Source organism: Hylobates moloch, unplaced genomic scaffold (assembly GCF_009828535.3).
Source record: "Hylobates moloch isolate HMO894 unplaced genomic scaffold, HMol_V3 SCAFFOLD_10, whole genome shotgun sequence".
Classification (NCBI taxonomy): Eukaryota; Metazoa; Chordata; class Mammalia; order Primates; family Hylobatidae; genus Hylobates; species Hylobates moloch.
Window position 1 is genome coordinate 49,196,684 of NW_026652285.1, and position 21,369 is coordinate 49,218,052.

The 21,369-nt window shown below is 38.3% G+C and overlaps 1 protein-coding gene across 3 annotated transcripts in view; it reads left to right on the forward strand.

Annotated features, from left to right (window-relative positions):
- Positions 1–21,369, forward strand: part of PCSK5 (proprotein convertase subtilisin/kexin type 5) — a 465,201-nt gene that overhangs the window by 245,627 nt on the left and 198,205 nt on the right. For all 3 annotated transcript variants that reach the window (XM_032164318.1, XM_032164319.2, XM_032164320.1), the window contains exons 11-12: positions 18,433–18,550; positions 20,365–20,553. In XM_032164318.1, the coding sequence (XP_032020209.1) occupies positions 18,433–18,550; positions 20,365–20,553 (307 nt within the window). The remainder of the gene's footprint in view (positions 1–18,432; positions 18,551–20,364; positions 20,554–21,369) is intronic.

A 21,369-nucleotide genomic window follows, 5' to 3' on the forward strand; every position in this document is an offset into this window, starting at 1 on the left:
TTATATTGGATTATATGACTGTATACAGCTAAACTCTCTTAAATCTAGGAACAGGAATAGACGTCAGATAATAAATTAGGACCTTCTGTCATCTTTACTAGGCGAAAGAATGAAAAAAATGTCATTGAAAATCAAAAAATGACAACTAAGTGAGAGAGGTTACCACGCCTTCCATTTCACTGCCCTCCCAGACTATGTAAGTCTCTTTTTTTCTACCAGCATGTTGCTGAAACCTCCCCCATCCCCACTGACTCTTTGACCACAACTAAACTACTAGATTTTTTTTTTTTAATTTCTAACTGATTACCCACCGTGGGGAAAACAATTGACAGTCTAACATGACTTCTTAGCCTCCGAGGCCTTAACTTTTAATAACCTGTATTACTTTTAATTGCCATCATTTTATTTCCACTGGTAGGGTTGATAATTTTAAGATGTCCAATATATTTTTAATACCTACCTGTCTTGCTTTCAGTTTGTAACACTTATTAAAAAGAATTCAAAGTGCTGAAACCATTAAGCATGCTGTGTGTTCAATCAAAACGAAAGGTTTTGAAATGTGTTTTTGAGTTGTTTTGAGTATAAAGTGATTTCTGATGTGTTACCATTTGAAAGGATAAAGTTTCATTTTCCTTTATTATTTCACTGTACAAATAATATTCCATCTTCACCACCTACTATGCTGATACACTGTTGGTAGCTATGATTAAAGCTGCATGATGCACTTTAATTGGTAATCTGTACATTGTGGTTTTGAAGAAAGGTTGAAGTGAAGTGGTACTCATCTGGTCAGTGTCTGAGGTGGTATTATCAGAAAAATTAGTCGCTTGACTCCAGTCTTGATCCCACTTGCAGAAATGAGGCCCTTCCTACTTGAAAAGACAGAGGGAGGTAAATACATTTGATTCCACCTAATAAAATGTGCCCCCTGGAAATGCCGCCTAACATATTTTTTTAAGATTCTATGTTTTCTACCATTGTGCTCTGTGAACCCATTTCATATTTATTGACTGAAACCCTTTCATTTTTGTATTTATTGACCATTGTATAGATGAGCTTATCTTCTAGCTCATTTATAAAAAAAACAAAAACCAAAAACCAAACAAACAAACAAACAAAAAATGTGAATCACACGGAAGTCAGGAATTTTACCCTTATTGTTTTGCCCGGTAGATGATTTACCCAAACATCTCCATGGGAATATAGAAGCCCTGATAGCAAACTCTGCTTGGTCATGGCTTAATCCAGAGTCTTTCATCCAAAATGCCCACTTGTCTCATCAGAATGTTCAACTCATGCCTACCAAATACGTGAGGCTCAAAAATATTTTCTACAAATGAAAAGTGATGTTTTCTCTGTGCCTGTCCTTGACTGAATGGTGCTATTAGGTTTGTTAGGCTTTTGGAGGTTTCATTTTGTTTTGCCCTTTCATCTCTGTAAGTTTTAAATGCATGCGGTTTCACACTTAAAACCCATTCTCAAAATAGAATTAAAATGATGGTTGCGCTATTTGCCTATTATCTCTATACAAGATGTAATTAGTTAATGAAGAGAACTATGTTTGGAGTGGTTTTGTGATTTTGCCAAAATCTTAAGAGCCTTTAAATTCTAGAAGAATGTCTATTAGTGATATTTTCTGTGGCCTTTGAGGAAGCCAATTAGAGTTTTTGTACCTTGGTTTTTGAGGAATGTGGATAGCTAATACTAAACATAATGAGAAGAATGAATTGAATGAAAAGTGCTTTGAAAATGGAAAATACCAAACAAAAAGAGTCTTAAAAGTATATCTTCATACATGAAGCTTTCTACTCCCTGAAATGAGAATAAAGACGTGGAACTATGATGTGAATTAGAATTTTTGGGGGGTTGAAAATTAATTCAGTTACCTGGAGTGGGCTAAAGAAAATATATCAAGGACTTTATAATAAAATTATTACTAATATGGCATCAAAGTTTTTTAACCATTAATCGTGTATCAATGATAATGCAACTATACTTAAATTCTGTTTTGCAAATTAATTTAAATGTTTAAATGTCACCTTAAGTTCAACCTACTAAATCTTTAAAGCTGCAATTAATTGCTTCAACTTAGGAACTAATGATAGAAATCTGAACTGATTGTAGCCTATCAACAGCCTATCAACTCTAGTAATTGATATACAGTGTAAATCTGTGAGTTTAAAATATGATTTTTAGCAATGTGTAAAAGCATCCACATTTAAGAGAAAGTAGACGTCTCTTTTGTGTAATCACCTGAAGAAATTCAAATCTCTAATTCTAATGAGGCTGGACTTTACCTAGGCATTTGTAAAACTCTTCTTTCAGCACATGACTTTGACTATTCTTAATAACAACAACTCTTAATATTTTGGGGTTATGGTTGATATTTTAGGCAAAGATATATGTCGTCAAGCTCTAAGCTTGTGATTATAGAGGATGATGTCAGTCCAAAAGTGTATTTTGACTATAAAGTAATGAAATTGAACCAGTCTTAATTGGATTTTGAATCCAGGTCCAAAGTAAGATGCCCAAAAATGATTTAAGTCAAGAGAGTCTTAGCAAAGTACACACACACACACACACACACACCCCTCTACATTCTTTTTACAGCCTGTTTTAAAATTCAACAATCATTTTCTTATTTGAGGTTTTGTATTTATTTAAAACAAAAAATTCACTCAACTCTGAACTCAGTGGTTCAGTGGTTGGGCTCCAGAGTCCAACAACCTGGAAGTGAATCCCAGCTTTATACAGTATATCTGGTAATCTTCATACATTCTTAATCAGCTTTATTGAGGTAAATTTACATACAGTAGAAAAGCACATTATTTTGTGTGTACAGTTCAGTGAGTTTTGACACAGGTATACATCCGTATGACCATCACCACAATCGAGTTATAGAAACCTCTGTCACCCTAACGAGTTATTCTCTGCTCCTTTTTCATCCTCTACCCTCCTCCTGCCCTGGCAACCACTGATCTACTTTCTGTCCCTATAGATGAGATTGTCTTTTGTAGGCTTTCATATAAATTATTTGAAACCGGCTTCTTTCTAGCCATATACGATTTTTGAGGTTCATCTGTGTCATTAATTAGGTCAGGCATTCCCACCATAAAACAGAATGAGATCATATCTTTGAGGGAACATGGATGGAGCTGGAGGCCATTATCCTTAGCAAACTAACTCAGGAACAGAAAACCAAATACATGTTCTCACTTGTAAGTGGGAGCTAAATGATAAGAACTCGTGAACACAAAGAAGGAACAACACACACTGGGGTCTACTTGAGTGTGGAGGGTGGGAGGAGAAAGAGGAGCAGGAAAAATAACTATTGGATGCTGGGCTTAATACCTGGGGGATGAAATAATCCGTACAACAAAGCCCCATGACATGAGTTTACCTATATAACAAATCTGCATATGTACTCCTAAACCTAAAATAAAAGTTAAAAAAAAGTAACGTTTTAAATTTTTAAAAGTATATCAGGCATTCATTCTCTTTTATTGCTATCTAGTATTCCACTCTATGAATATACCACAGTTTCTATACTCATTCACTTTTTCATGGAACATTTTGTTGTTTCTGGTTCCAAGTTAGTATGAGTACAACTGCTCCAAATAGTTACGTAAAAATCTTTATGTGGACAAATTATAATTTTAAAATATTAGTCAGAAAAGTCCTCTTTAATCTGAACAGAAACCCTGAAGAATAAGGGAGCATTCCAAGTGGCTAACTAGATATAGAGCATTTCAGGCAAGATGAAGAGCATATACAAAACCTGTTCAAAGAAAAGCAAGGAGGCCATCCTAGCTGGGGTGGAGTGAGCAAAGGAAAGAATGAGGAAAATTGTATCTTATAAAGAATGTAATGCCTCTCTTCATTCATAGTATATACTTAAGTAAAATTATTTATGAGCTATATGTCATGCATTCTAATAAAACATATTCAGTTAATATTCTGTTCAGATTTTTGTAAGATAAGAATCCAGTATATTTTATATAGAGATATAGATGTAGATGTATATAGAGCTATATCCATTAACATGGAATTTGTATTTTAGAAATGAAATTTGGTCCCTAGCACTTTCAAATATTAGACTCACTACATTATAGTCACGTATCTCTTGTGACACTTCTTTTCTCTTCTTTGTAGTCTGTTTTCTCTAATTTGGGCTATCGTTTTCATTTCATATTGTCAGCGATTTTAGTTGGTGGTTCTGGATAAATTATTAACCTCCTTATTTTCTCTTTTTTATAAGATTACTTGGATTTCAATAAACAATAAATGGCCTCAAAAGTGTTGGAAAAAGCATAATCTGCCAATGATTATGAATTATATTAATGTCATATACCTAACCTAAATAAAGCATAAATAAGTACAGTGAGAGGGTGAAAGATGTTTGAGAACTTGAGGGTTACCAAAAGTTGGGGAATCAAGCTTATCTGGAATAACATAGTTTCTTTTAGTTTAAACAAATGCCTTCTTTTGTTTGTGTTTCTCGGGGACTGGAAATTATAACTGGAGGAGACAGCTATGGTGAAGGCAACAGGTCAGGGGAAGGGGCAAAAGAGAGGGCTCAGTGTACAAAAAGGACAGGTATGGTGTGATGGGGAAAGTAATCTAAAAGAAATCAAAAGCAAAGCTACTTGAATCCTACACTTAGGAGTTCTCATTTCATTTGAAAAACATTTTGGAGCCGCTGCAGTGATTGAGAAAGTGAGCTAGATAATAGTAATGACATCAAGCAAGTTGATTCAAGTTGCTAGTCTGATGTCAAAAAGAATATTATTTCTTACACTGATGGTGTGAATCCATTGTTCCTATGATACGTCTTACAAAATGGCATGTATGTAACAAACTGACTGGTTGAAATGAAATTGTCTTGCAGTGATCATTTTATGTTATCTTAGTATGCAATTGTGTATTTGTGACCTTAAGACTGTGACATTCAGCGAAATTTTTTATCATCTCTTGGCCTTCTTCTAAATTAGGAAAGTTGTAGAGTTGGGATATATAATCATCTTTGCTACACCCCCCACCCCCGCCTTTTTTTTTTTTTTTTTTAGAAGAGAAAGAAGTGCTTTTTGAAATGACTCTTTAATAAACCCCGGGCAAAGGGTGTGGTGACAAGATTGCTTCTTGAAAAATGTCAGATCAGAAATTGTGCTTTGAGAAGCCTTCACATATCTCCTTTGACCAAAGTCTTTTCGTTGGTTGTTATTGCTCACCATGACCTCCAAAAAGCCGTCTAACTTCCGGTATTTGAATTTCTTTTTAGCATACAATTGTAGTCTTTGTATTTGCCATATAACCCCACAAACATTTAAAGAAAGCAAGTATACATAATTGTGGTTAGCATCTTGAGTTGCTGTACACCTATTATGCCAGCAGAATGACAGAAGCACTTAGGGTTTATAAATGACTTTTCCTCCTTCCAAAGTATTGTATTCATCTTCTTTTTCTCGGCCATGAAGCCAACTTAGAATTTTCAATAGTCTTAAGAAGCTGTATTGTTTTTCTGAACCCACCAGAGGTTACAATATATATGCTTTCTTAATATACTGTGTGGGATGGTTTTGTCAGGAAATCATCTGCTTCTTTTCATGTTTTACCTTCAGAAGTATATTTACAGCCAGAGTAGAAGATATGTATCCAGCTTGGTTCCAAAGTGCAATTCTGTGCATCTTAGAAGCCTAAAACTACCACTGAATTGCAGTCACATATCATGAAAGAATCAGAGAAGATAGCTAAAAACATGAGAAATATCTGATTGTTTGACAGAGCTGCCACACTTGGTTGCATAGGTTGTTAACTGCACAAGGGAGCCAAAATAAAGGGTTGAGTGGGTGGGGACAGAAATCTGGCCTTGGATCCAGTCACCAAGGAACTTGCCCTGCAGTGGGATGATGTCCACCTTAAGGAAAGAGGTACCTTTCTCTAATCGACAGAAGTCCCACATGGGCATCCCCATTGCATGGAATTCTGTTGTGATTTCTTCCAGAGCTATCAAAGGCACAGGTATCTTTTAAGAAGTATGCATCCAGAGATGGTTCTGTTCATTTTAATCTGCAGCCATTGCTTCAGTCTTGATACCCACAGAACCTATTTCTTCATTGGCAAAGTAACTCAGTGTTACTAGAGTCAAATAAAATTTTGCAATATCTGGCCGGGAGCAGTGGCTTATGCCTCTAATCCCAGCACTTTGGGAGGCCGAAGTGGGCCGATCACGAGGTCAGGAATTCAAGACCAGCCTGGCCAACATGGTGAAACCCCATCTCTACTAAAAATACAAAAATTAGCTGGGCGTGGTGGCAGGCGCCTGTAATCCCAGCTACTCAGGAAGCTGAGGCAGGAGAATCGCTTGAACCTGGGAGGCAGAGGTTGCAGTGAGCCAAGATTGTGCCACTGCACTCCAGTCTGAGCACAGAGCAAGACTCCATCTTAAAAAAAAAAAAAGAATTGCAATATCTGTGGCTATTTCATCACTATCTTTATCACCAGCTCTCTGAACAAAGTTTGAAGTAAAATCTCAGACTCTTAAGTGAGCATAAGTGCTAAGCACAAATCTATAATTCTTTTCAGGTACTTTTTTTTACATTCAACAAAAATGATGGAAGCTTCATGAATTCAAATGTATTGATTCTTTCATTTGAGTTCCAGAAGAAGATTCATATTTGGGGTGGAATGCTTGTAAACATTGGCATATGTTGGATACATGAGCCCAGAGCAGGGGTGAAAAGGCTTCACTTGAAGTCTTCCATGATTATCATCAACCTGTCTTGTGAAAATACCCTCCCTGCCAGCTCATTTTTTCTACCAAGGAATAGAGCTTTAAATGTCAAAGGAATAACCTGTGATTGAGGTAAACAGGAGAAACTCTCTTATTGAAATTAATACATGCATATCAGTTTGGATTCTGGCATCAGATATTCCTAGCACAGACTGCAGCACCAGTTTCAAGTCCCACATCAAGGACAGAGGGCTCTAACTTGCTGTGACCACACTGAGACCATGGTAAGTGGGCACTGTGGAAACTAGTTGAGGATCAATAAGAGGGCCCAAATAAACAAGATGAAAGGGGGCTTATGATTACATCTTTTCCAAATTTAATTTTACTAAAGATGGCTTAGCCTATCCTATTTTGTTATCTAGAGAGATCTTTATATTGGTGCCAATGTCTGTAATATAAACCAAATCCAAAGGCTCAAAAAGAAATGCTGAAAATTAATCCTTCCCTGGTTCTATGCATGACTTCCAAGGCCACTGCACCTAGCACTATAAAGTGAGACTCCAGGCAGTTGCTTTGCAGAATCCATCTGGATACATCTTCTGGTAAATAAATAGATCCAGACTCTTTTTTTTTTTTTTTTTTTTTTTTTCTTAGAATCTCAATTCAGTCTCTTTACACATGCTCACATCTTGCTAGCCTTTGGCATTTCAAAGCAATTAAACTTCTATCACATGTCCCAGTAATGGCTTCAACAGGCTTCATTTTATGGTATTATACCAGAAGACACAGTTCCCCCTGAAATTTCCAGAGTCACCCTTGAAAGAGCCGAAAAGAAAGCTATTGTGATCACTGTTGGATGTTAACAAATGGGAAGTTGCTCTTTGATACTGAATGTCATTCTTCCATCTATAAGTGCCTGGTTAGCTCTAGTAAAAAAAAAAAATAGGCAAAGCGTGAATATAAAATAAAGTATCTTTTCCATATTAATATCTTCACACTCACAGAAAATCCCTGATAGAAATGACTGAAGAAGGTCATTTCTCAGCAAGAATATGGGAAAGTGTTAGGGACCAGATGTTAAACTTTCCTTCCAAGTTCAACATATAAATAAATAAATAAATATATATATGTGTATATATATGTATATATGTGTATATAGATATACGTATATATGTGTATAGATATTGGTATATATATGTGTATAGATATACGTATATATATGTGTATAGATATATGTGTATATATATATATTGCACATGATGTTTTAATGAGTTCTGAAGTTTTGAAGATGAGAGCAGTACTTTGTGTAGTTGACTTGGAAAAGATAAGTTAAGTAGATGATTTCCTCATAGGTTTTCCCCCTTTATACCTTGCAGGATTATTCTGAGGATTATGATTGATTTGAGTACCTTAATGGAAAAAAATACTGTGTGTCTTGTAGACCACAGTAATCAATGGATAAATATATAGTAGAAAGAAATTCTGAAGACTTGAGCTTGAGTTGCCATGACTTTGCACAAGTTCTTTTCATGTTCATGAGACCTAGTTTCTTCAGCTAGAAAATGTGAATAATACTATCTTGCTAATAAGATCATTGTGAAGATTTTATTAGCTACTGTGTAATAAAATACATATGTAAGATATGAATTTTGCCTCCCCTATAAAATTTCCCCTCAGCCTCTCATTTTGAGAAGCATGCTCAGTGCATTAAATGTGCTTCAATCGTAGGGGCAGTAGGATTCAGAAATAGACAAGTCAGTGCATTTTCTATTTTCACCTTTGTACACTGAGCATGATTTTTCATCTCAACTCAGTCAAACCCTGATTCTTTCCTAACAATGCCGTATGTACTTAACACCTTAAGTAATGTGCATTCAAAGAAGGAAGTATCTAGACCAATCTGTCCCTGAAGTGTGAGTGATAATGCAAGTCTAGGTTAATTAAGGGAACTTTTATCTTCTCAAAATGTTTCTGTAAGAGAAGCAGAAATATTTGGGATAACCGTATAAAAAGATACTGACATCATATACTGTGCAGTCAACTCTCATTTCTTTTGCTCCTGGCATGAGGGAAGGGGTATTTGAGAATCATGCCTATAGAGTCTCAGGACCTATGCTGGAGATGTTAGCCTAATTAATCAGACTTTGCCAGGAGATGCTATCCCTAATAACCTAAGTGTTCTCAAAGTGTGGTCCCCGGACCAACACTGTACCAGCATCACCTGAAAGCATGTTAGAAATTCACATTCTGGGCCTTACCTCAAAACTCCTGAATCATTGGGACTGAGAAGTGTGCACTTTAACAAGTCCTGGGTGATTCTGATGCACATGCAAGTTTGAGGACCACTGTCCTAAGTCACCCACCATATGTAATGAATTACCTTCTCTCCTGTGCATCTGGAAGTGCCATCCTTAGAAGAATAAAGTGCCATCCCTAGAAGAAATGAAAAAATCGTCTCTCAAATTGTGTTTTTCCTGCTGTTTCAATAAGGAAGTTGTGAAAGGTTTTCCCCAAACATCTCTTGTCAGTTGCTGAGCCATTTACTCCCAGCCACATCTATTCTCTTTTCTGTCAATTGGACCATGACCCTATGTTTTCAAAATTTGTATCACTCTTAAAGGGGGAGAAAAAAAAAAAAAAAGAAAACCTTTTCCATTCTACTGCCTTTGTTCCATCCCTCCTTTCACAACTAAAAATTCCCAGCAAGTAATCTGAATTAGCTGGGTCCATTTCCTTAGTTCATTCAGTCCTTCTGTAATTCTTTGCAATCTTCTTTCTACATTTATTGTTTCTACTTCCACCTTTGAAGGGAAATTATTTTACAACTTTGACCCATCTCCTGCTTGCCAAATCGGAAGACCTATTGTCTTCCTCTAGGATTCATGCTCTAGATCAACCCAGTCTAGATCTTTGTTTTTAATGATGCAAAGATATAGCCCTGGTTCTTTGGCTCTTTACTTATGCTTTTCTCCCTTTCTTTAACCTTAGCCATTCCCTGAGGTCTGTTGCTTAGAGAGGGAGAGAGAGAAGGAGGGAGTTTCTAGAGGGAGTTTCTCTCCCTCTCTCTCCCTCTCTCCCTTCCTCTCCCATCCTCTTAATGCCACTGCTTTTCTTTCACATATCTGCCTTCTTTTCAGTTACAAGTATCGTGTCTTCAACAAAGATTTTCAGTTCTACGTCTTCAACATTGACTTCATCCATTACCAATCTAGAATATCTGCACAAGGCCCTCTGTCATTTACAGCTGAGAACTTCTAAAACAGAAGCCATCAATCATCTTTCATAAAACAACTTCTCCCCAAATCTGGCCTCTGTTGACAGGGGATACCCTTCTGTCCATCACCCTGTTCTTGACTCCTTGGTCACCTCCAGTTTTAATTGCAAAACTCCATTGCTTCTTCCTTACCTGATCTCTCATTTCATTCACCATTTCCATAACCTGGTTTATGATCTCACGTGCCTGCACCATTGCAATAGGTTCCCTGCCTCAGTCCTTCTGCCTCCGATATCCTGTATAACAAATCCCAGATTAATCTTTCCAGAATATCAATTCAATTATGTCATTTCCTTGATCGTCGGCACTCATTGCCTCCAGAGTAAATCTAGCCATGCATTCCGGACCACACAGCTTCCTTGAAAATGTCACCATTCCAAATATTCTGGTCTCATTACCTTCTCTCCATGAATCCAAATCTTACTGAAGGATTTAAGGGCCATCTCAAGTCTTATTTCTTCTAAAAGAACATCCAGTTCTCAGTAATGGCTTACTTTTCATAAGTTTTACAGAAATTTCCCTACTGATATCCATTAAGCTTGAAAATCATTTGAGTTTTATGAAAATAAAAGGGAATGCTCCTGAGAAGCCTACATAGTGGCAGAAACTGAGAAGGATATGTGGTAGCTTTCTTCCCAGTGAAATGGTGACATTCCCAGTGACAAGGAATAATTTTTGTTTGCCATCATCACCTCCAACAGTGGGTGAAGAAGGCTCCTTGTGGGGTGAGCTGATGGATGTGTAGCTGGATGAAATAACCAAATCTTTGTAATTACTATTGACCACTGAGTAAACAGGCACTCACTTGAAATAAATGTCAACTAAATTTTCTATTCCCTTATCTTACGAGAACTTAAGGGAAAAGCAAAGCAAAACTAAGGGAAAATTAAATAAAGAATTATCTAAAAGTAATATGTAAATAATCCACAAATAGGAATTTTGGCTGCCGGCTAACCAAAATCCCATTTCATTCATTGTTTGCTCAAGTTTTACATCAAGAAGATCTAGGCTGGGGAACTGACATATGGTCAATCTAATCTTCAACTAGCCTTTACCCAAAGGCCCTTGTAGTACATTTTTTGTCTTGTTCTTATCTTTGTCCAGTCATTCCTAAAAACAAGCAAAAATGGGATCTGGATATGATGTGGGTTACATGGCTGGGTCTCCCCAAGCTGGTAGAGTAGTTTTCCTACTCCTGTTCGGGAAATACCGATCAATTACCTTAAGCAAATTACTTGCCTATTGTAACCATGCTGGGAACAAATTAATGAAGACTGGTCAGAAGAAAATAAGAAAATAATTTGACTCTTTTTTCTTTTCTTAAAATGGAAAGAGACCCTTGACAGAAAACAGACATATCTCCTTCTTGTTTTAACTCTGCAAATGAAACAAATAGTAATAAATATGTTTCTATATGTTCATATAGAATATAATAAATTGTGTGTGTATATATAAACATTATATTCCTATATGTGTATAATGAAGTACATCGTGCATGGAGAAGAGGAGCTCAGCAGTATTTTCCTGAACTCCATTTCCTTAGTCTGTACTAAAGAGCCTGTCTGACTATGTACAGCTGCTGACCAAACCCATCCCCAAGAGTAGCTTTGAAGTGCAGGCCCAGGAGACCATATCTGGAAACTTTCCATGTGCAAGTTCTCAGTAGCTCTGGTGACGGCTGGCATGTTTGGATCTGGCTGGAGTTGTTATGAGAGCCTGAGATTTTAGGAAGCGCAAAGGAAAAATAAAAACAAACCAGGCAGCCAGGCGCAGTGGCTCACACCTGTAATCCCAAAAGTTTGGGAGGCTGAGACGGGCGGATCACCTGAGGGTCGGGAGTTCGAGACCAGCCTGGCCAACATGATGAAACCCCATCTCTACTAAAAATACAAAATTAGCCAGGCGTGGTGGCACATGCCTGTAACCCAGCTACTGGGGAGGCTGAGGCAAGAGAATTGCTTGAACCTGGGAGGCAGAGGTTGCAGTGAGCCGAGATCACACCATTGCACTCTAGCCTGGGCAACAAGAGTGAAACTCCGTCTCTAAATAAATAATAAATAAATACCAGGCAGCAGAATACAGGTGCCAGCTGCTAATGTTTTACTGCCCCAAGGGAGTCTGCATTTTTGCACTGAGCAGCAGAAGAAAGCATTGCAACTATAGTTCTGAATCTCTAAGAAGCTCATGCTCCTTTCACACTGAAATATAAGAGCACGTGAAGAAGAGATAGCGGAGGAAGGGAATAAGACAGAGGAAGAAGTAGGTGTTTCTGGGAGCGTTCTGGCTTTCCACTATCAGATATTTAGGTGTGAAACTGCCGACATGAGACTGAAAAGTATCACTTCCCACTTTTTCTTTCTTCCGTAGGAAGTTTCATTTTGTTTTCATATTTAGCTCTTTCTTTTTACATTTAAAAAAAAAAAACCGTACTTAAGTGTTTACATTATGCATGTGGGACGTGGCAACTTGGGAAAGCATCCCAGGTCCTCTCAGTTTCATGCTCTCCTCCTGTCCTGCACATTTGGCCTGGTTTGATTAGTAGGTGAGGGAGGCACAGGGTCCCTGGTGGGAGCAGTTATTTCAGAGCAGGTGGTTCAGCACACTGAGGATCAAAGAATCCAAAGGTGCTAGGACTGCAACAGCTGCAGGCAGCTCTTTGATCTCTGGTTCGGAATTTCTACCCAGCCCACAGATCAAGCAGCCCTCCTCAAGATGGGAATTTGGGTAACTACCTTTTATTCTGGTGGTTTACTTACAGGTAGATGAGAATAGCAACAACTTGATTGATGGCACCCAGCAATCATGGTTGTCTTTGAGTTCTCCTGCAGTCCGGTCTCACCCTCTATTCCCTGCGCACTTCCCACTCTCCGCTTCCCCTGCTGACCATTCACCCGACTCCAGGAATGCTGGTTTCCTCCGTGCCTCAACGAACCACAGAAAGACTTAATTATCTAACCAGGATGCTCAGTCCTGGCCCCTGCGATGTGCTTCCTTCCTCCTCCACCTAACTAAATCCTACACATGCATGAAAGCACTATCCAAATATGGATCACTTTCACCTCAGGTTACCTTATGTTACTGCAGATCTTGACTCACATGGATTGAGTACTTACTATACACGTGGTTGCTTGATAGCCCTTGTATTTGACTGATTTCTTACTCTTTGGCTGTCCTTTTATACTTACAGTAATTATGCAGTTTGGTGCTTTTGTTTCTCAAATTATAAAGTTATTCTTGTCTCACCTCCTACTTGAGTGAGAACACAAATTATTTTCTGTTGCATTTGGATCTCACTGTTGAGTATGGTGTTGAATACAGAGTAGGTGCTTTACAACCTGAGTGATATAATAATTGGATCAATTATTAGCTTATATTGGTGAAGTATATTGAAACTGATGCTTTCGAATAATCAAATAATTGAATCTAATTTATTGGCCATGTTTCATATTTTGATGGTTATGTGCATCTGAACAAATAGAAATATAGGTGCAGGATGCCTGACTGCCCTCTAGGAACTAGATTATTGATATTAACAGTTGGGAGAGTACCCTCTCTCCATAGTACTGTCACATTCCGATTTCAGTTGCACGTATGGTGACCAGTCTCCTGGTTTGCCCAGGAATGAGGGAATTCCCAGGGCACAAGCATTTCAATGCTAACATCAGACAGTCCTGAGCAAATCTGGACATTTAGTCTCCCTGGTCATAAGTAATAGGAGATATTTTTGCTGGGCTTTTACATTAAATACTCAGTAATGGATAGTTGTTACTAAGTTGCATTTTTTCAGGTACAGGCAAAATTTAAAGTTTCTCCTAGGCTCCTTGGAGACAGTTTTTGTTGCCGCTTGTTTGCCTTATTTTGTTTGCCCTATTTTATTTATTCATTTGCAGGATGCTGCATAACACTGTGTTTTAGCAGAGAGGTCCTCTTTCACTTTAGGAAGCTCAAACTGTTTTTAACCAGTCAATTCCTTATAGAGTGATTTACTAATAATCGTGTTAGTGTCATCATGAAATATCCATTCAGTGTAATTTTTAAAAAATGTTAAATAGCTGGCTCCAGTAAGGACAATCCACTAAAAGAGATGAACATATACCCAATTTTCCTGGTTACAGCTTCTTATGCCCAGAAACTTCTTTTTTTTTTTTTTCCTGCTGAGCTTTCTAGCTTATCTTTAGAATACAGTCTTTTAGGCCTCCTAGCTAAAGCTGTTGCATGTATTAACTGAATCTGCTTTCAAACTATGCAATTACCTACTTGTGTGCCAACAATTATCTTCTCTCAGCACTTCTGGTCTCATCAGAAAATAAGAATATACCTGCCAGAGAGTATTAACTGTTTTCCCGTGTTCTCTTGTCCATCTGACTATTCCAAGCAGGGAAGCCTTTGGATACCTTTGAATAAAAACTAGCTGTACTTCTGGTGCCAAGATGAAACGGCTTTCCTGAGCTTATGTGCATAAATGAGCCTATTTGTGAGACCTCAATTGATATCTTATACTTATCAAAATGTAAACAGCCCTGAACTCTAAAGGAACAGATATAATGGTAGGCAAGTTTTGCAAACCTCCTTTATTGAAACAGAGCTTGTCCTACCTCACTCCACTAAAAAATAAATTTACTTTCTGAAATGTACTCCAGTAACTCTGTTTCAAGATCTTTAATTATTCTATATACATAACTTGTTCCCTCAATGTTTTTAATATTTGATTTTTGAATTTTAACTAAGGTTAAACCTGAATTGAATGTTTCTGCCCCCACTCTTAGGAATGAAAAATTCTATTTGAACTGGTCGGGATTCCTGTTCACACCGATGTTAATAGTGCTCTGATTTCATGGAATTTTGCATTTTACACAGTGCTTGCACAGAGTGGCTTCCACTTGATCATCATAAAATTATATTTATGCTCAGCTTTTGCTCTGAACTGGGCATGAGAAATGTGCATAAATAAGATTACTTTCGTTATGGAATGGCCGTATCGTAACCAACTGTTTGCATGGTATATTTGCTATAATTGTACATTGTAAAATGTGAATATTGGCTCTATCCTTGAATAAATTTCAAATGTTAAGGGTGACTTTACAGAAACCAGTAATAAAAAGAACAGGCCTCTTAATTTCCCCTTACAGTTCCCTGGTAAATACTTTATGACACTTGGTGAATTAAATAACATTTCTCTTCTAGGTACCATTCATTCATTTCACAAATATTTATGAAAGCCCTGCTCCAAGCCAGGCATTTCACAGCCCCTGGAGAGAATCATATTCTGAACCCTTGGGAGCCCCTCAGGGTAACAGTAGATGTGCAAGACAGACTTAACTCAAATGGTCACCAAAAAAGTCAGTGTTTCTCTCTTTATAGGTCATTTTGAGTATGAAAATTTTATATAAAAAATTGTTAGTGCTTCCAAACTGCACAGTGGCTCTTTCCCCTGTTGACGCCAGATTTTGAGGGAGTTCATCTGCCCAACGCATTTATTGTGCAATTTCCCTTATTGACTTAGTGACCTTCATTGATCTACTCAGCAACCAGTTTTCCTGTTCATTAATATTATATTAGTATGAAGTTTTTTTCGGTTGACCAGTCTGCAGTTTAACTGTAGCTAGTCAGCCTCTTTACCGAGCATCTACTTTGAGTGTTTCGTGAACAGACATTGTCTCTGGAGGGTAGAAATTGAATTGGAAAAGGAAACAAATTTATGGCCTTCATAAAGTCTCAAGGTGCTTTTCTACTTAACTCAAGTGGTTGTTTAACAGGCATGAAGTGTTTGCCGTATCTGATTGTTCATGTTAATTTATGTCCTCATGGTTGTTAGGTGGACAGTTATGGAGGAGGGGAGGGTGAAAACAGGAGCCAGAGCAGCTCAGTGCAAGCATGGGCGCTCGGGTGGGGCACGGACCTGGTATTGCAGTGACAGCTCAAAGCCCTGGCCCTCTCCAAGTCCCCACCTCCCTTCTCCACACCCCCAACATGCCAATCAAATTTTTCTTCTTATTTCCCTAAACTGAAATAAAATAATGAGTTGTGCTAGTTTAAAACCACTTGACACTAGCATGGGGGTTATTTAAGGACTGATTGGAGGTAGAACTCCTGACATAACATCTTTGGTAAAAATTTCAATTTCCCCAGGGTAGGGGAAAAATACCATCAACTGTCCATGATGACCTGCTATATAGGCTGTGGTGAAATGATGAGTAAGAACATAATGATTCTCATGAACTTTTACAAAAGATCTCCACAGTTTAGTTCCTTAAGCCCAAATTTGACATTTCTTCTGTATCATGTGAGTACCTCTGTCCCTTTTTAATTACCCCTCATGATGCTATGGAACTAAAACTAAATATTCAGAATTGTTCATAAAAGTTATCAACTTGTGATAAGGTTTTTGATAATTTTCATTTTGTTTGTTTTCTGGATAAGATGTTTTACAATGAATATGCTTACTTTTTAATTTAAAAAAAATAATAAAAATTGCAGAAGTACCTGTATAAAACTCCCACATATATCCATGCCATAGCAAAGTAGGTTTACTTTTTTTATTTAATATGTCCTATCTGGCTAAGTACCTGATATTAAAGTAAGGAGACCTTACATTCATATGTTTCTTTACACAGATTTTCTCACATGGAGCTCAGTGAACTTAATCATGTAGATGAGATAGATCATAACATCCCCAAACAAGGAAATTGTGTATTATTTTCTTGTTTGCTAAGAATTATGTGATTATCAAATCGCATAAGTAAGGCAGTATTTTTTCATCCTAGCACAGTGTTCGTTTTTATATACTGTAATTTGTTTGTCCTCTATGTGCATCAAGTTCTGTTAACATAGAACATAGAAAGAAACAAGACCCAGTTGCTGTCATCAAGCATTTTATAATGCAGCTGGAGTAAAAAGACATATGCTGACAGAGAGAGTTAATTGGCAATGCAATTGATGGCACAGATAAAAGGTGCAGTGCCTGATAACAGTGTGTGGCACATCAAAGGCATTCAAGAAATGATGGATGGATGGAGGGATGGATGATGGATGGATGAATGGATGGATGGATGGACAGAAGGGCAGATGGATTGACAAATTAATTAGTTACCAGAGTAGAAAGGAGAAAAGTTCACTGGTCACAGATAGTCGAATTTCAGTAAATGTCTTTTGACTGTTTCATTGGTCAGAGAGTACTTCAAGAAGGAAAAGATAGACTAGCCAGGCCTTCAGGAACTTATAAGAGTAGGGCTGAACTCTGCAGAGAGAAAGAAAGAGGGGTTGTCAGGCCAAGTTCTCAGCCTAGACAAAGGCAGCGGGGCAGAAAGAGCAGCCTCTGACTGGGGTCTCTAAGAGTGGCCTTCCTAAAGCAAAGGTTTGGTGATGAGGTTGTTTTGCAAGTAGAATGGAACTACATCTGAGCACATCACGACAATCAAGCTGATGTATTTAAGTAATCCATAAGCATGGGCAGCTATATAAATGTTTGCATAATGTCATTCATGTGATGATAATAAAAAATGTTTTAGACAAAAACTGGAAATATGACAGTGTTGAATATAAAGTTATAAGAGACAGTTCAGTAAGAAGTGGAGATTTTAAGTACCAACTGGAATTTTAAAGTATTTTTAGAAAGATCTGCACATGTGTATATTACTGTATCAGTCAAGTATTCCTATAGCTAATTGAAGTTTCTGAGACAGTTATGTCAAATTCAGCTTTAGATCAATAGGTATGCTAACTGAGAACCAAAAGATTCAAAGACCTGAAGCTGGCATAAAAGTCTAGAGGCCTCCAAATATTTCATGGATAAAGTTTAATAAATTTTGTATATGCTAGAAGAAAGGTAATAATTTATGTCTTCTAAGGTAGTCAACCTAATTACTAGATATGTCAGAACGTTAGTATCTCTTGTATGGAAGTTCTTGCACTATGAGAAGTCATATACATTGTTACTTCTCTTAAACTTATTATTTTATCTTATGAAAGCAGTGATGTCATCACTTAAATGCAAGTGATTAAACAGTGGGGCCCTGGAGAAAAGCTACATGCATTAAAATCTGGTTCGACCAGTGACTTGCTAGTCAATCTTGGCCAAGTTTTTCTGTTCTTCATCTTTCTCATTAACGAATGATGATATAATAATGGCACTAACATCTGAAGATTGTTGGGAGAACTAAATGTAAAACTGTAGACTAGTGCCTGGCATAGAGTAACAATTCATAAATGATAGGCATATTACTGGTAGTGATAGACAGTCAATGAAAACTGTACATATGTCTTATTTTTTTGACATGATTATGTATTTGTTTTGCTGGATTTATTTCTCAAATCCTTGCTGGAAAGATAGCTAGGATCCCACAGGGTGGTGTCTGGGGTCTCTACTGAGTCACGTTATAATTTGACATATGTAGCTTAGTGAAGCTGACCCGTCTCTCGCTTTCCACAGTGAGCCATCTTTATGGATTTGGACTGATGGATGCAGAAGCCATGGTGATGGAGGCAGAGAAGTGGACCACCGTTCCCCGGCAGCACGTGTGTGTGGAGAGCACAGACCGACAAATCAAGTAATGCTTGCCGCCGGCAAACAGCATGGCAATGCCCCAAAATAGAGCAAGCCAGTCAATTGCTCAAGACAGTCCCTTGTTGCACACAGAAGCTAAAAGCTTCTGTACTTTCTCTCTAATGTGACTACGAAATGGTAATAGAACGGCTAGGATTCTGAGCTGTTAAATTCATGCTAGTATAACCGAAGAATCCTTCAAAGAAAAGCATCTTTATAAAAGGGATTGGGGGATATGCTTACCCCTGGGCTCTTGAAAGTTTTCTACTGTCAATATTTCTATTTGATGGTGCAAGTATTCTCCAGAAGTCAGTGTACTTTTAAAAACTGTAACAACTCTATACCGCGTAGTTATCCAAAGAGTGGTACAAAATGTACGGTAAATGAGACTGCAGTTTACTCACAGCTTTCAGGACCTATTCCCCAGTTTTAGTGGCACAGACTTGGAGGCTGTGCTGACAGGGTTTGCCAACGGGATTCTATCTTCGTAGGCTTATTAGTGTTTTGCTCTTGGCTCTCTGTTCAGAGACTTTTCTCTCTGAAAAATATTTTTGAACTTTGGTTGATGATGAAAACTAGAGACATTGTCATTCTTGAGAAAATTTGTTAGGAAGCAGAAGTAAATCAACTAAAGTTGTTTGAGTTTATTTTCATTCTACTCTTGTGGCAAAGAAGAAGAAAGAAAAAACAAAAGGGTGGAAAGTTAACCAGTGTGTATTGAGCACTTGCTATGGGCCATGCCAAGGGCTAGAAACTTCATGTATGTTTTCCTCTTAAAGCTGTGTAACAACTTGGGTATTATTCTCATTTGAAAAATGAGGAAGTGGGATCAAAGGAATTACTTGTTTATTCATTCACAAACTCATTCACTAAGTAACTATTTTTCTCGTACTTACTGAATATCAAGCACTCAGCAAAACATTAGGAATAAAAAGGAAGAATAAATAATACTTCCTACCCTTGTGGAGGTTACAGTCTAATGGAGGCATCACACCAAAAAATATAATAAGTATATAATTACAAATTATAATAAATGAATGTTGAAAATTTTAAAAACGTAAAAAATAAGAGATGGGGACATGTTTTCACCTGTGGCTCGACAAAGGTCTCAGGGAGGGGAAATTTAAGCTTTGACCTTGAAGGAAGAAGAGTTAGCCATAGGGACATCAGCAACAACAACAAAAGTACTTCAGGCAGAGTAGTGTGTGCAGCGTCCCCAAGGTGGGAAACTTGAATTATCCCAGAGGTTGAACCTGACGCCATTGTGGCGCAGCCTAGTGTTCAAGGGGAACTGTGGCACAGGAGGAAGCTAGAGAGGAAGATGGGAACCTGTAGGCAAGAGGGAAGAATGTGCTGGTGGGTTACAGAGCAAGGGATGTGAACCCCCATTATGCTAATTCCCAAGCCTCCACTGTACCACAGTAAGTGGTTCTCACAGTGTATTCCATAGATCAGCTACGTCACTATCACCTGGGAACTTGTTAGAAATGCAAATTCTTGAGAACCATCCCAGACCTACTCAATCATACACTCTGGGGCTAGCAATCTGTGTTTTAACAAGCTGATATCAATGCATACTGAGGTTTGAGATCTGTTACCTTCATGAACATGAAAGAACCTTGTTCCTTTTTCACCTCTCCCTTGCATCTTTCCCACTAACTGGTAATCCTTTCAGTGACCCAGTTATTTTGGTGATAGCACTGTTGTGTAGTATCCAGCTATCAGCTGCTTGTCTTACATTGTAAGACAATGCCTCCAGGTTCACTCACCTGACCTCTGTGATGTCATTTGCTCAAACTCCCTCTCTCTCTGTTACAGGACAATCCGCCCTAACAGTGCAGTGCGCTCCATCTACAAAGCTTCGGGCTGCTCGGATAACCCCAACCGCCATGTCAACTACCTGGAGCACGTCGTTGTGCGCATCACCATCACCCACCCCAGGAGAGGAGACCTGGCCATCTACCTGACCTCGCCCTCGGGAACTAGGTCTCAGCTTTTGGCCAACAGGTACAGCAGTGGCCTCTGCCCACCAGTGTAGCAGTCACAGCAACACTCGGGCTATTCCTTAGGTAGAAGGGAACAGCTGCTGCTTTCACCTACGCTGGGAACCAGCAGAGGGGGCGCTTAGATGTCAGGATCTCACTGCGCATAAGTAGAGAGTGTGAAGCTGCCTATAATCTGTAGATGTGGAAAAGTGGAGCATTTAATAGTTGGCTAAGAAAAGGATGCAGTAGAAAAATTGAAGGCCACTTGTTCTTGATCCTGCAAAAGAATTGCAGAGCACTAACTCGTAAGGCCTCTGAGTTCCCCTCCCCCACCATTAAGTATCTGCTGTCATTCGTTACAGATTAACCGAATTCTCTTGCCCAAGCACTTACTTTCAAAACTTAAAGGGAATTCTAATTTTTTAAAGCAGGTGTTAACAGATTTTTTCTGCACAGAGCCAGACAGTAAACGTGTTGAGCTGTGTAAGCCAAGTCTTTATCCCAACTACTCAACTCTGCCATTCGAGTACAGAAGCCACCTAGACAATATAAATGAATAGGCATGCCTGTGTGCCAATCAAACTTCACTTACAGACAGGCGCAGGCCAGATTTGGCCTGAGGATTATGGTTTGCTGACCCCTGTTTTTAAGGTTGACTCTACAGTCCTTTTTTTTTTTTTGAGACGGAGTCTCACTCTGTCTCCAGGCTGGAGTGCAGTGGTGTGATCTCGGCTCACTGCAGTCATTGCCTCCCGGGTTCAAGCGATTCCCCTGCCTCAGCCTCCTGAGTAGCTGTGAGTACAGCCGCGTCCCACCATGCTTGGCTAGTTTTTTGTAT